Here is a 16,227-nt window from a genome sequence, read left to right on the forward strand (position 1 = left end):
CCACGTCAACGTCGAGGATTATTGTTCCCACTGTCACGGAAGATAACGGAGCTAAGTTTGCAAAAATACTACGAAATATCGTCCGAACTAATAAAAAATCTAAGAGAAACTTGGAAGTTATACAGGGTATCAAATCTGGACCAGCCACTTTGAAGAAAAATCAGTCTCTCGAGTTTGGATCAGATAGTAGCAGACGGATCTTCCGTTAGTGCACACCGCCCCCTGCTGGATGGAGCAGGAAACCCCGTCTGTCTGCTGCCGGGTTTACAGACCAGATGTTCAAAGCCTCAGGCAACATCAGCCTTTTTTATGTCTTACGAAATAACTAAGAGCCTAGAGGTCCTTATAAATACTAATGAAATTAACTTTTATGATGGCTTAATACATTATCTTACATTACATTTAGCTGACAATTTTATCCAAAGCGACTTAGGTGCAATAAATCATAAACATAGAGTATTTGCTTCACGTAAGTCAAACCATTGTAAGTGCACCATGTCTAACATTCTAGTTGCATATTTAGATACAGGCCAGATGTTCACAGCCTCAGGCCACATCAGCCTTTTTTATGTCTAAAGAAGAGGTCCTAATTAGCCGAAACAAATTAAATGAGACTATTTTGTGTTTTTGACTGCTGCAAAACATAGCTAGTTAACTCGCTAGTGTACCACCGAGCAAAACATGAATGAATTCAACTCCAAGTGCAGGGTTTAGAGCTCTATACTTTGCTAAAGACTTGCTGTGTAGAAGTTCAAGTTAAATATCATCTCTGCACATCTATCTGCACCATTTGCTGTTGTAACTGCCTGAAAAAGGATTTCTTATTCTGATTATAGAATATATAATACCAGGTGTTTTAGAGGTGGATACTTTAAAAACTCACTAAACAATTTTTAAACACCCTATGTGACCTTTTGATATGGAGTACATTTTAATTTCTTTGTGATTGTTGAGGAGACACACAATAACAGAGGGGATGATGGAAAACGTGATTAGTGATTGATTGTTTCAGAATTATCATTCTAGGAATACAATTTTTTGTACACATTTCTACTAATTAAACCACTATAATCTATTTAAAAAAACATATCTATGTATTATTAAATCATTATTTCATGTGGGTATAGGATATACATTGGTTTCGGTTGTGCAGATTTTGGGAGCAGTTTAATAAAACAAAGAAAAAACAGAAGATTTTCTTTTTATTGCAAAATGACTTTTATTACATTCTTAAATCCACATATATCACCATTGTGCAATAGCACTTTACTGTGTTAAAAGCTCTTGGGCTTTATATCCATAACATGTACATTATTTCTTATTAAAATCTATATTGATTTAATAATAATAATAATCTTAAAATAGAGTGAACATCATAAACAGAAGGATCATGACAAATGAGAAACCTTTTAGGGAGTCATCTTTAAAAACGCTCTTTTAAAAAAATAGAATTACATCTCTCCAAGACAAAAAGGACACTAAACTGATGAGAAAAACCGGACACATAGGGATACAAATTATGAAACAAAAAATCACAACAAAACCAACACAAGATTCAGAGATTATAGTCCATCTTTTAACACTTTTTTTTATACAATTACTTTTTTAAATATCCTATTTCACTCAAAAAAAGTCTTGCAATAATGATGTCAAACAAAGGGTAACATCTTTGATACTTCTGAAATCAAACATTCACAAGAACATGAACTGTACACAGTGATCAAGGTGTTAAGGTCTTCTACGTTGGTGAAAGGTGTCCTGCTAGCTAAACACTGTAGGACAGAGAGCCCAGCTATCTCCCTGAGTAACTCCAAATGGAAATGTAAGCGCTGATTTTCAGTGCTGCCCCCTGGACAGCTTTTAGTCCTGCAAAAACTATCAAATATACTGAATCAGCATAGTCTCACATTCTTTACACAGAAAGTATTGCACTCTGTTACAATCTGTAAGCCTCATCGTAGTATTTGGTACATTTTAAGGTAAATAACATCTGTCATGCTGCGAGGTTTACTGTGCTGGAGTGCTTCTAAAAATAAAAACTGTCTGTAATACATGGCAACATGCCACTGTCTAACGCACCCAGAAAAGGGTAATACCCCTTCACAAAGTATGGCGCACAGCACTGTTCCAGCAGTGCAAAGCAAACAGGCTGACATCAAATAGAGCTAGACATCCAACAACATGTGATTGTCTTAATATGCTTACAGCATCGATTACAAATGTCTTTCTATAGCAGCTTCTTTAGGACACTGGTAGAATAAAGCTTATCTTTGTAGAAAGGTTTCATCTGGACACACCCTCGAGTCCCCAGATACTTTCCTTCAGATAGATCCGTATCTAAGTAGGGCTTCCTGTATCTTAAGGCAAGTCCTACTCTCAAATGACAGAAAAACAAACGACAGAATGGATGTCCAGAGTTTAACTAGATCCAGCAGTTCAGTTTACATTTTGTTTTAAGAGCAAACAACATTATATTTTAGGATATTTAACCATCAATGGCTTTCAAATGTTCTCTGTTTGATGCAGAAATACTAACTCAGGGGGGTAGCTGACGGCTCTGTCAACCCTTTGCTGTGCCATGTAGTGTTTGAAGAGGGTGAGGTAGTAAGGGAGTGGGGAAAAAGGGAACAGAGGATCTAATTCTCGTATAAGAACACCTTGGTTTAAACCCGAATCAGTGAGAGTTGTTGCAGACATTAACTAATGTCTAAAAGATTAAATAACACCATCACCCACATGTCCACTCTCCATTATATCCCGTCATCCAACCATATAGGTAGATGTCACATTTCAACATCAAACATTCAGTACATTTTCTTTCTTTGCTCCGAAAGTCTTTGAATCTGCTGGTTAAGACGGTGGCAGAAAAAAAGGGGTCCGAGGTGCGAACAGTTCCAGATGCTCCTCCATGAGAGCACTAACCCCACAGTTGTCAGCTGGCCAGCACCTTGTTCATCCAGCTTATCTAGTGGGAGTGCGTATCTAGCATTTCTGACTGGTTTTACATAAGTTTCACAGATGGCAACATGAGTGCGAGCTCGGAAAATCTTGTGCCAAGAGTTTGTTTTGGTTTCTAAATAGGTCTCTTACTGTAAGTGCTAATTACCAATTAGACAACTATCTTTCCATCCCATGACTCCAACGTTTGGGCAGACAGTATAGAGCCCTGAACACAAGAATATTCCTCTGCTTCTCACTTGGACTGCTCTTAAATTGAATGAGGTTTTATATATTACTTATGTATAAAAAGGAGCTTACTTTTAAATACCTCTGTGAGTGGCATTTTAACTGGGAAAAGGTATTGAGGCTGAGGTCACCGATTGCAAAAGAAAAGGGTACTTACATCAGTGTCTGTGAGTTTTAGTAAAAAATACCTACAAAGATAAGTGCTTTGTGCTGTGTGAAAGCGTTTGTAGGTACCCTTGGTTCACACATTAAAAAAAAAAACCCTGTTAGTTTGATCGTGGTCCCTTTAAACAGTTTGTTCATTACAAAACTGCAAAATATGGGCGATACCGAAAAATATATACTGTTATTAGACTGAGAACTGCAGACCTCCACAAAGTGGACGAGGATTTAAAGTATTTACATTCTATATCGAGCCTAGGGCGGTAAAGGGAAAAGGGGGTACATTCAACAATAGCTTACAGGAACTGTGAGAATAGTGAAAGTCAAATTCAGCTTGATGAGATTTTTAAGGCCATCTCATAGAAAAATATTTTTGAGTATACAAATAATGTAGGCTACTCTTCGATAAGTTCCTTCAAAAAAGAGATAACGTGCACTGAGTGCCCAGCCGCAGTTCCTGCAGTGTTAGGTTGAAGCTGAATGGACCGGCCGCAGATCGAGCTACTCCACACAGTTTGGGAGCTCTTAGGTGAGAGGAGTGTGTCTTAAAGTGTAGCGTGCATGATTGTCAATAAGCTGCTGGTTGGTTTTGCCTCAGCTGGTTGCCACATTTTTATCTCCCCTTCCCTACACCTCAGTGTCTTAATTTAAATCCCGATATTTTTAGCTTAACAGTATTAGCCCTCTGTGGAGTCTGGGAAAGTGATTTCACTGCCAAAAACCTCCCTGTACAGAGGAGGGAAGGTGTACGCTGTCTCGGGGTGGACCAGACGGAAAAACTCCAGTTTGTCGATGTGAAGGTTGCAAATGGACTTCAGAATGGGGAGCTTAGACACCATCTAAAAAGGGAAATACAGAGAAGCAGAAGTTAAAAGAAGAAATAAACACAAGCTAATGTTGTATGAGTAGGTGAATATTGCATTTTGTCACCAAACTGGCCCAGTAATGCAGCAGGATTTATACCTTAGCTAGTTTCTGTTCTGTTGCTCCCTCTTTCTGTAGGCAGCCCTGCAGAGCCACGTACACTTTCTCCTGCAACTTCTGTATCTTCTGAACATCCGTCAGCCAGGGGCGGTCTGAGGGAAACAAGAGTGACAAGATTGTTTTATTAGTGTTGTCATGTTGACATTGTCAATTTGAAGCTGCACCTTGTGAGGTTCATGTTCATTGTGACGGGCACATTCGATTTTGACTGCTTATACTTTACATAACTGGATCATTTCTCACATTTTAACTCTTAGATTAATTTCGCTCAGGGCGGCGTCACAACACAAAGAAAATGAATTAGTTTAACGATATTTTATAATAACTTTGTGAAAGTTACATTAACATTGCATGGTGCAGATGTCAGCAGACACTCTTATGCGCTAAGTCGTTTCAGCTCTGTCCGAGCTGATTTTCATACTCTAGTAGTGTAATGAACTGGCTTCAAAGGAGGACTGTAAAAAATGTATGTTATGCTGGAGAAAATGACCATCAGTAAAGTCAATTATACACGCTTGGTAGATTTTGCATGCTCAATTGTGGGTACAATAAGTTAGGGAGTTTCTCACTAGCACTTATTTAATATCATATCCGTGAGTGTCACCATGGGTGAAGTAGGTGTGTTAAGATTTTTGTAAAATATTAAAAGTACATTGAAACCTTTGACAGCAAAACAAGCAAACACATGTCTGCTCCTTTATCAGTATGATGTCTGGGTATGTTCACAGGCTGAATTGGTAAATTATTTGTGATGTGAATTGTGAAGATACTTTTATTTTGCAGCTTATATGGATGGATTATGCGATCTAAAAAAACAGGTAGTATTAACAGAACCGGTTGAAACTGTCTTAATAACAGCATCCTGACTAAGCTACCAGCACAGATTGGTTGGAAATTGAGTAAAATGTCTTTGAAAAATGACAGGATAATTATGCATGTCATTTATTTGAAACATAAATATTTAGTGGTTAGTAGTGACAGTATTATAGTAGATGAATCAATTTGAACGTGTAGGATTGATGTTATGTCATCTTTAGAGAGGTCACCCTCAGTTAGACTAATATGAGAGACTAATAGTCTGTAGCTCTTAAACACACAACTCACATAATCTAATTACTTGTAATAAGCCCTACTGATGTCGTCAATTGGCGTCAAAAAACTGATTAAGCTGTTGTGCGTCAAACTTGTGCAGCACCGGTAAACCCGGTAAACATAACAGAGCTATTAATGTACCGAATGTTTGACATACTGTACAGTTGGGCTGTCCCGAATATTCGTTCTTTGGCGTACAATTCGGGTTTCAATTTCGTTATTCGGATATGCGTTTTTTTTTAATTTATTGAAATCTCCAATATCAACGTAAGAGCTTGTGCCTCTTCGGGGGGTACCAACACTTATAAACTTTATCGTTTACTTTCTCCGTCTTTATATGTAGATATGACTTTTCTCCGTTAATCTCCATCACGTTGTTTCCATAGCAACAACAACTTCCTGTCAACAGCGCTAACTCTCCTTCAAAATAGGAAGCCAAGCCAAATTACACTTAAGACATATACAACTGCAACGAAAGTAACAAACACAATGCAATATCCTTTTCAATTTCACACAAATTGGGTTACATTAACAAATAACTATAAAACAACAATACTTTAGAATAACAAAATGAATGCCGTGAATACATCGAAATACACGTGTAGAAGCGGTTCGCTGCTGATTATTTATTCCCCCCCCCCCCCCCCCCCGGGCGGGCCGAATATCCGCTGCTGATTACTACCGAATATCCGGAGCCCTAAAAATGGTATTCGGGACAGCCCTAACATACAGTGAGAGTTTATTAGTATAAGTGTAGATACTACAGTGATCACAAATATAGTGAATTAAATCAAACGGATCGTACCTGGAGAGAGCAGCACAGCAGCGCTGAAGAGAGCCATCTCTTCCTCTGACATCTGAACACGACTCAGGGTTTTAGCTAGGTCGAAAACTGAATTCACAAGGTCGTCACAGCCTGAGGGGAGAGAGCGGGAGAAAAAGAAAGTCATCATCAGAAGTACAGAAACTACTGACTGGGATGATTTTTTAAAACAGATGAAACACACAAAAAAGTTGCAATTGGAAGTGTTCACTCACCAAGAGCTTTGAAGAGATGTGCAGTGGCAAACTTTCCATCAAACAGCATAGTGTTGTTGATGGGGTTATAGGCCCGACACATGCGGATCAGAAGAACGTCCATGCAGCCTGTGGATACACAAAAGATTAATGCCATATACAGTATATCTGAATAGTTGCCATACAAGGAAAAGAAGCAATATGAGCCTCCATACTCACACTTAAAGGATCTAATTAGGTTGTGTTCAGCAGCAACACTGACAAGAAGTAAGTGGCTGTAATCTTGTAATTTCTTCATAAATAATACCATGAGGAAATTAAAGTTAAAAAATACAAATAAATTAAAAGGAACAGTGAAATATATCCCCACTCTAAGGAGTTCTTTTTTTCACCCCGGTTAATGTAGGCATGTGGAGAAAAATATGCAAAATGTAATTAGGAAAAATACATTAAATGATAACAGAGAGTTCTTTTCAATATTCAGCGCTTGGAAAAGACATGAATACCGACCCAATTAATTACTAGCATTGTTGCAAGTTGTAAGACGAAGGCTTTGTACTTCTTTTAACAAATGTTTCTAGGATTAAATAAACTAAAACATTATTTTCACCTGTACAACAAAGGGTGTGATTAACATCAACAGTACATAACTGAGTCACAGGTAGATTCCTGACTTAGAACATTCATGATCACTGTTGATTGAGTGTTGTTGTGGATTTGCAATATGTGCAGTGATGATACTTAATTAAATGTGCTGTATGAATGTATTTATAAGTTCTTGATGATCAACATAACAATCTTGTAAACCGTCTCCGCCCTGCATCGTGGTTTGGCAGATCATGTATGAGTGTGGAGCCCCTTTGAAGTATTGACAACATTACTGATACATTTAATTAAGTCTTATGAACACCTTTCTGAGAAAACCTTGGTGTGCGTGCGTGCTGCTTCCTCATTAAATGTCTCCATCTTGGTTGTCGACTAAAAATACAAACTTCCATTTAACGTTTCCAACACCTGAGGAAATATATCACACAAAGCCCTCTCTTGAATTAGGGGTTCATAAGGTGCTTTGATCTGAGGCGGCTCGCAGCGTGACTAAAACAAGGCCAGTCATTCTTTAGAGGCCCTTTTTCAAGTCATTCTGCTTGCATGTGCTTTTTGAACTTGGTGGACTGAGAAGAGGATAATGTACTGTTCATATGAAAATGGCTCTCTTTGCTGCAGCTAAAAGTTAGTAAAGTAATATCAATAAATAAATACTCTGTCCTTAGGGACGACATGTTATGCTTATTTTTAAGTTCATATTTGTATTTTGTGCTTCTAGTCTTTGCAGACCACTTACATGAATGTGTGTATAGGTTAAAAAAGAGAATTCATTCATAACGTATAATACACACATACAGTTGTTTGTAAAGCTCCAGTGTGTATGCTGGTGTCCTGCACTGACCTGCTTTGAGGAGGATGATCTGATCGTTCTGACACAGGTCCAGGAAGCCAGAGATACGCTTGGCAAACTCCACCACGTACTGGATTGCATTGGTGATGTGAACGGCACATTGTTGCCACATCATCTCAGCTGACTGGCAGAGAAAGACAAAGGATCTTTTATTAGAATTGCAATCCATGAGGACATCATACAATTTGTTTCTCATTGTTCTCTGTTGAATCGTGCTTATCTAGACTCTGCTTGAGCGATTTCACAAAAAGCGTCCTGACATAGTAACCTTTGATAATGTTTCCTGCATATCCTAAAACCTTGACTAGGGATACAAAATGCACAGTAGGAGCTTTGCAATGAACATATTTTGATTTACAAACACCACTGTAAGAATAAACAATGGAGATAAGAAGGGACACTTTAGTTTGTTTCAGAGAACTTCTTCTAGAAGCTTTTTTGCGTAAGGTTAAAACACATAAAAACATTCCTCAGTGAACTGGACGAGACCACAACACAGTATGAAAATGTAAATTATACTGACATGAAATAATCATTTATGTGTACTTTATATATGGTACTCGGGCGGCTTGATTTGGAAAAAATAAAATAACCTATTGCAATTGTCATATGATGTTTACATGTGATATACTTAACACTAAACATTTCCCAAATTGGGATCAATAAAGTACTTATCTATCTATGTGTCGTACACACCTTGGTCTGGAATGAACGGGTCTCCTCGGGGCTATACAGGGTCCACGCCATTCTCTTCAGCTCCTCTGTGCTGTAATGGCTCGTCTCAACGTGGGACTTCAGGACACTCTGAGTGATACGCTCTGAACAGAGGGAACGCTTTTCAATGAGATTCATGTTGTTTTTAACACTAAAAAAGTAGCCATTATACATTACACATATATGTATACTGACCTATCTCGAGCATGGAGCAGCCCTCAGGCAGCGGGTTGAGGATAGCATGTGAGAAGAGTCCAGAGTCGTGCAGCAGCTGGTACTCATGCTTGATGCTGTGGTTGCCTTCTGCAAAGTCCAGGCTGGTCTGTTCTGGTGAACTCTGAGAGGAGGAGCTGCTGCCGGCGCTGCCGCCCAGCATGTCCAGGTTACAGTACTCTCTCCCCGCTTCCTCCGGGGTCAGCGGCAGGTCGAAGAGCAGGCCTTCTTGAAGCATAGTAATGTCGTCCAGGTCGCTGAGCGTGGTGCTGGAGCCTCTTCTGTAGGTGCGGCTGTGGTCGGCCATGTCGGTATTCTCCACGCGGACTCCGAGCCCCGCACACTCCTGGGACTGCTGGTGCTTCTGGACCTCTGCGTACAGGCTGTCCCGCTGCTTTTTGGACATCCGGCCAAACTTGACCGCTGCAGGATGCAAAAACAAATATTAAACATACAGGAAAGAACGGTCTAGTTCAGGGGTGTCCAAACTACGGTCCGCAGACCATTTTGAATCGGCCCAGAGCAAATTCAAAAAGTATAATGGAATATGGCCCACAAATGAAACTTGTGCTTCTCTTATATTGTACTTCTTAACTATAAATGTAAACATATATTACACAGTAGTATGCATGTGTTAAGACCACTTTTCAAATAAATTCAGTCAATTAAAGTTGGAAACATTCATAACAAGCTTGAAATACACCCTTCCTATTTCTGATTATTATAATCAATCTGAGGCTTCTGTTTTAAGGGATGAGCTGCCAACACTCACAAGCATCATTTACCTACATTTGATTGATTTTTCTAACTTATAACTGAACTTATGAGGCAATATACCTCTAGTGAGCGGCCCAGCCCTTCGTATAGTTTTCTGTATGTGGCCCTCGGGGAAAGAAGTTTGGACACCCATGGTCTAGGTTGAATAAGGATTGCCTGATGCATTCAAACAGTGGGAGGTGGAAACCGAGTTAATTAATATAGATTGAGCTGCTGGACTCACCATCACGGCTCATGCCCAGAGCGAGACACTTCTGCAGCCTGCAGTGTTGACAGCGGTTACGGTTGGTCCTGTCAATTAAACAGTTCCTCTGTCGCGAGCAGGAGTACATCGCATTGTTCTGCTGGCTGCGGCGGAAAAAACCCTACGGACACAAAATGTCAATCAAATGTAAACAATGTGATTATTTGAATGCTTGTAAACAATGTTTTGAGTAATTCAAATGGTGATAACAACATCCCAAAGCTGCTAGTTTTGACCACTGTAATTATCAACTGATGTTTATCTCACCTTGCAGCCTTCACAGGTGATGACACCATAGTGAATCCCGGATGATTTGTCCCCACAGATTTTACACGGTATTACCTCTATTTGAGCTGGAGAGGAAAAGAGAATGAAGGAATACAAATCAGTGAAATAGTAAAAAAACATTTACCGAGCTCAAAACTAAGAACAGTTTCAAACTGGATTAGTTAACTGGGAATTATGAAATGGTTTTATTTACAGTGATTGCATAATGGGAGTAATTTAAGTGTTTATTTTTGGCGAACTACAGTTATTGTCAATTTAATGACTCCTTCCTTCATATCAAATCTAGTGGTCAGCCCATAATAAATCATACTAAATACTCAAACAACAGAACCACCAACTTGCATGCAACATTTCTTGCAGGTGGAGGTCGACTGACATTATTTATTCTCTTGTCTAGATGACATTCATTTTACAGAATTGTAAGGAAACAGTGTGAAATCCACAGTGGGTCCCATGACAGACAGAGTGTACTGTGTATGTATTGTACGCCTTGACTTCATGGTGGAAGCCTGAGCCTTCTTATTGAGTAACAGTCTGTTCTTTTCATGATGTTGTTTATCTAAGTAACTGGGCCTCCTCAAGCCCAGAATAGCAGGTCAATTGCATTAGCTGAGGCCCTGGGTTATAAAGTTTCACAGCTCTCTCTCTCTTTGTCACTCCTCCAGGGTGTATGCAGGTTAACAAAGACATATACTGCTATGCAGAACCCTACAATCGTAACTCACAAGCAACTGCTACTCGTGGTTACTGCGTGGACCGTGTGCCCAATTTGATTTTGCTCGCAGGGGGTGCAGAACAATCCTGTAACCACTTGTGTTGAGTCGCAAGAGGGTGTCAAGTAAACTGTAATTGCAGAAACGACTTTAATTGGCCATCATAGCTCTCCAGTAATTGCAGTTTTCTAGAGGCTCATTGATTAACTACTCAACCAATCAAAAGAGTCACTTGTATGTATGGCGAGATATGCGTCACAGCAAAGCAGGGTGACATTACCTTAAAGATCTCTCTGTGCGGTGCAGATGACCTATTGACTGTTTCTGCTACTGGTCAGTGCAATGCTACTGAGGGATATCAATAAATAAAAGGCAATGGAAAATAAATCCCTTTCAATCCCTCTCTTTATCGCTCTCCCTCCAGAGCCCCCCCCCCCCTTCAGCCGGTTATGCAACCGTTGTCTGGCTGCATTCCACGAACACACTCATTCAAAGGTGGTTGTCTTGGCAACAGTGTGACGACCCTTCCTCTCCCTCCTGCGCTGCCATTGGCCGCTGAGAGAGCAGATAGGCCGGGATTGGCCGCCTCGCCTGTCACTCAGCTGAGCTGCACCGTCAGGCCCGGGGAGACGGAGCTGCTCCACTGACACAGTTTCTCATTCAGAAGAGAGGGAGGCGCTAGTGGGGGCTGCCTCACAATCTGTTTATTTAGTGGTAACGCAACTTTAAAATAAGGGACAGTGGACGGAAATCAATGTGATAATCAAAACATGGATTCATAATAACACAGCTCCGAATCTTGTGCAACATCTGGAAATATCTTTCCAAAACATCTAGTACAGTAAGCTGCAGCAGGGGCAACAGGCGCAGCTAATAGTAGCTCTGAACTTGTTTCAGCATGTTAAGTATTTGAGTGAAATTTCAGCTGTGTTTGAGATGGAACACGAGTCTATTTTTACTCTTCTGCAGAGTGCTGCCCAGTGATTCCTCCTGCCGTTCTGGCCTGTTGGCAAAGAAATGTTGCACAAATCACAGCGAAGCACTAAAGTGTAAATTGCTGAGTGTAAACAACAGTGTGTAGAGCACTGTATGGGATTGAGATATGAGAGTTTTCTCCGACTGCTGCTGCCGACTTTGTGAACATTTATTTATTTTGATTGTTATGTTGAAGGCCTGAACATCAGTTTCTTTATTCTCTTCGGATTTAAATCTTATTTATGATGTTCAAATTATACTAGCATTCATCAAAGGCTACATTTAAACACAAACACATCTTTATTTTAGATAATATTGTAAAGATAGTTGAACCTTTTGAATGATATACTTAAACAAAATGTCAATACAATTGTAAACAAAATGCACTGCAGGTTCAGGAAATGATTCAGCAGATGCAATAGTAAAGGAACAAGAGGTATGAGTGCACACCACAGGACATCATGCATCAATCTTAAATGAAGCCCTTGATAATGTGTTTTTAAGCACTGGAGAAAACTGAAGATTAATGAATTAAATGTGATTATAAGTGACCAATTATTTATTTTAATTTGCCTGTGATACCGTCAAATTATGTAATAAGAATAATTACTTTCTGATTTCTTGAGGAAGAGAATAATTGCATTTGCATTGCATCTGTGAGTATTGTTCGCAGTATTCATTGTTACATGTCTAATACTGTATATGTAATGTAAAGCGCTTTGAGCATCTGGAAAAGTGCTAAAATAAATTTCATTAATTATTATTATTTGCACCTGCACACATTCTAAGAAGGTGCAGCTGTATGTTTAGATCATATGCTTCTAAAAAAGAAACATACAGCATGCATGCCTTTTGATCTAGGCCAGGGGTGTCAAACTCAAATACACAGTGGGCCAAAATAAAAAAGGTACTAGTGGAGGGCCGGACTGGTTCAATGTTTATTGCAAAACGTATTGAAATGAACTTATTGCACATATTAAACCTGGAACTAACAAAGCTTAAATGATTGCCTATAAAAACAACATTAAATAATCAGTTGCATTCATTTCTTATGGCTCTATCTGCAGCTCCCTAATAGTAATTAGAAATGATCCTGCGGGACGAAATTAAATCCACCAAGGGTCTGATTTGGCCCCCGGGCCTTGAGTTTGACACATGTGATCTAGGCCCCTCCTTTTAATAAAATACATTACATTTACTTGGTTGACTTTCTATCAATCAATTCTACATTCTTACACCTTTTCCCACATTAGTTAGAGTATAAGCAACACTATGCCTGGCAAGAAACCAGGCTTCACACACACTCTGCTCCTGTAATCCCTCTCCATTGATCAGAGAAGGGCTTTCACTTGCTGTTTATTCAGCTCTAAACCAAAGTGGGCCTCTGCAGCACAAGTAAAACCAAACTGAGGAATTCCCTTCAGAGCATGTCATTGTGCACACTGCTCCAAACCACAGGAACACATGTAGGACTGTACTGCAGCAATCATTGTCACCTTGAATTTAAATCTCCTAATGTCTGTTTGGATGTCACAATATCCCTTATGCACATTCTGAAAATAGATATGGCCTATATACAAATACTCACGATAATGCAAAGAAAATATTGTTTTTATGTAACTGTGCTGCAAAATACTATCGTTAGTAGTCAAACTATGATAAAAGGCAGCGACCTAATATTATTTTACATGTTGTTTGGAAATACATGCAGGCATCGTGAAGAGTTAAAGCTTTAGATAAGAGGTTACAAATCTTAGCATGCAGTTGTCAGAGGGAAAGGGCACCTTGACACATACTGGAGCCCGCTGTGAACTTCCCCAAGGCTGCAGCAGATAGTGAGTGCTTTGAGGCTGAGCTCAGCACAGCAGCACATTTGGAGAGCAGAAATCACCCTTTTACTCTTTACTGCTATCCTACAATAACTATGATCCAGGGCTAACTGAGCACCAACACAGTGTTATGAAGGCATGCCAGCTCTGCACGTCCACTGAGGCATACAATCCATAAGTGCTTTATTGAAGTTTGACTATTCGTGTTGCAACATACCAACCTAACCTGTTTGTGTTTGTAAAGCAAACTCTAAGATAAACACGTAGGCAAGTGTTATCTGTTATACAAAGTGAATCACAAACATGTTGCTTGTGAAGTTAAACTCTGTTTTCTCCTTCAAGGAAATTCAATTGGAGACAGAGGATGACATTGTGGGTTATGTGGCATTTCTACAAAATCAGAGTGACATGCCGTGCTTGAATGGAGCGACACAGACTCTGGTAGATGTAAGTAACCTTAGCTTCAGAGGAAACTGAGCTTAACTGAACCCTGCTGTGCTTCATGGCGTGCTGTGCTCATATCCTGCTTGTCGCAGCGGTGCATGGCTTTGACATCACAACTGCAAAAAAAAACACTAACCTGTTGTAACCTTGCTTCACATACCTACAATGTTTTAAAGAGGAACAATCGGATAACTGATTGAAGTGATCAAGATTAGTAATGACGACGCAGCATGGCACTCCCCCATATGTATGTGTGTGTGTGTGCGTGCGTGTGCGTGTAATCCTCAATGACAGAACTAGGTCAATGGAACACCTCCTTTATATTCTCCCTCTCTCTTTCGTCCTCCTCCACCTTCTCTCAACATTGGCCGCCATACTGCCGACGCTGAAAACAAATACACGCTGCCTGTCTGATAACTAACTTTAACAGTAAAACAACACACCTTATCGGATTTTATTCACAAGTAAACATCATGTGCATTAAAGATTAAAACGTGTCAACAGTACAATTGTAATACAAATAGTTTAACCATAGCCTACATAAGTTGTATGAAGGTATAATGAAATAAAGGATGTAGAAAAGGGAGAAACATCTTAGAAAAGGGGGACTACTTTAATAACTGTAAACAACCCCTGCCAACAGATTTTCGCTCGGGTTGACAGCCTGTGAATCACTCCGCTCACTCCCTCCCCCTTCCTTCACTCTTACATAACTGGAGTCACCACCAGTGAAATAAAGTGTGCTAAAACAAAACTCAACACATTTCTTTAGTGACAAATAAATAATGCACACGACCTGTAGACGGGTACCAACAAATACAATAAACACATGTCTTCACTTGTGCGAATATGTGCTTCATGTACGCAAAAACGGATAAAACGCTTTAAACATTTGCATATCAAGCTTAAACATCGTGTCAATAACTTTTAAGATTCTCATGTTGACACTTTTTTAAACAACCTAGAGATATATTGTATTATTTCCCTGTGTGATGTAATCTAGTGCTTATTCCAGCGTGAGCCTGCAGCCTACGCACTTTGGACTCAGTCTCAAAGCAGTGCTTTTATCAGGTTAAATGCAACACAAAAGTTATATTAAAGCGCCAGACGTGTCCAGCTGATAAAAAAGTACATTAAAACACATTTCCACAAACTTACCTCTCATGGTGGCGGTGAAGTCTACGCAAACTCTTCAAGTCCTACAACTCCAGGTGGAAATGAAGCCCAGAAACACAGAGATGCGCACTTATTTGCTCCAAAACGGAGCAGCTGAAAACTGTCACAACAGCAAATCCTCATATGGATTTTCTAGCCTTTCTTTGCATGCACCGATCTTAAAATAAATAAAAGCAACGGTGTGTATTTAGTAGCTATTCTCGGTCAGTCACTTCCCTGCAGACTAAGCGATATTACTGTGGTTAACCGGTGAAAAGCAGCAGCTCCTTCTTGCTCTGCAGCTCGCTGAATGCTGCTAACCCTGGTTCGACGCGTGGACTACACATGATCCTCAACCCGCGGTCCGCCCGCCTCGTGCCCCGTGATCTGACGGGCGCGCCACCCTCCGCGCGCCTTCGAAGGAGGTTCCAGCGTGCGTGGGAAAGTGTGGCAGTGTGTCAATACAATCTATGGTTCAGACCGACAGTCAACCAGCGTGGGAACTGTTTAATAACCCCTGCCATATCCTGAACAGTGCATGTGAAATGTTGCCATATGATCGGAAATACTGGGTCTCATGTTTTATCGACTCAAGCACTCTTTTCTGCACCATTTAATGTTAGTGTCATTTTGGGCAATTAAATAAAGAGTTAATTCCACGGGCTTTTTGTGTTTAAAAGTGGACATACGGGTTATAACATTAGTTCAATAGTCTTCAACATATACAATGTTTACAATGTAGCCTTTTTAATTAAAAAAAATTAAAAAGTTACTGATTAGTGCATGCATGATTTACGGTCATTTTATAATGAGTAAACTGGGGTGACTTTGGGTTTGTTTAGGACCATGCACTTTAATTTATTCTCAATTTGCATTGCATTTTATGTTTTTTAATTGTGCAAATAAACCTTTCTGAAAGTATATTTGCATTTGTTTGATAACATTTATAGTGCATGTTCTTTTTCACAATATTTTTTA

At 39.7% G+C, this 16,227-nt stretch overlaps 1 protein-coding gene across 1 annotated transcript; it reads right to left on the reverse strand.

Moving 5' to 3' along the window:
- Window positions 1-1,185: 1,185 nt before the first annotated feature.
- On the reverse strand, window positions 1,186-15,635 carry rorca (RAR-related orphan receptor C a). The gene is made up of 10 exons (XM_034223546.1): window positions 15,253-15,635; window positions 10,113-10,198; window positions 9,825-9,966; window positions 8,807-9,247; window positions 8,594-8,715; window positions 7,889-8,021; window positions 6,463-6,570; window positions 6,230-6,340; window positions 4,312-4,424; window positions 1,186-4,187 (listed from the first exon to the last, which is right to left on the reverse strand). Exons 1-10 carry the CDS (start codon window positions 15,257-15,259, stop codon window positions 4,026-4,028), a joined length of 1,425 nt encoding a protein of 474 aa, XP_034079437.1. The 5' UTR covers window positions 15,260-15,635; the 3' UTR covers window positions 1,186-4,025.
- Window positions 15,636-16,227: the final 592 nt, after the last annotated feature.

Source organism: Gymnodraco acuticeps, unplaced genomic scaffold (assembly GCF_902827175.1).
Source record: "Gymnodraco acuticeps unplaced genomic scaffold, fGymAcu1.1, whole genome shotgun sequence".
Lineage (NCBI taxonomy): Eukaryota > Metazoa > Chordata > Actinopteri > Perciformes > Bathydraconidae > Gymnodraco > Gymnodraco acuticeps.

What these genes read in the sequence shown, in the direction of transcription:
- rorca (XM_034223546.1), bottom strand. An exon ending in GATCATCCTCCTCAAAGCAG is followed by an intron (nt 6,571 to 7,888) that starts GTCAGTGCAGGA and finishes GTGTATCCACAG; the next exon opens with GCTGCATGGACGTTCTTCTG. An exon ending in CAGAACAGAAACTAGCTAAG is followed by an intron (nt 4,188 to 4,311) that starts GTATAAATCCTG and finishes TTCCCTTTTTAG; the next exon opens with ATGGTGTCTAAGCTCCCCAT.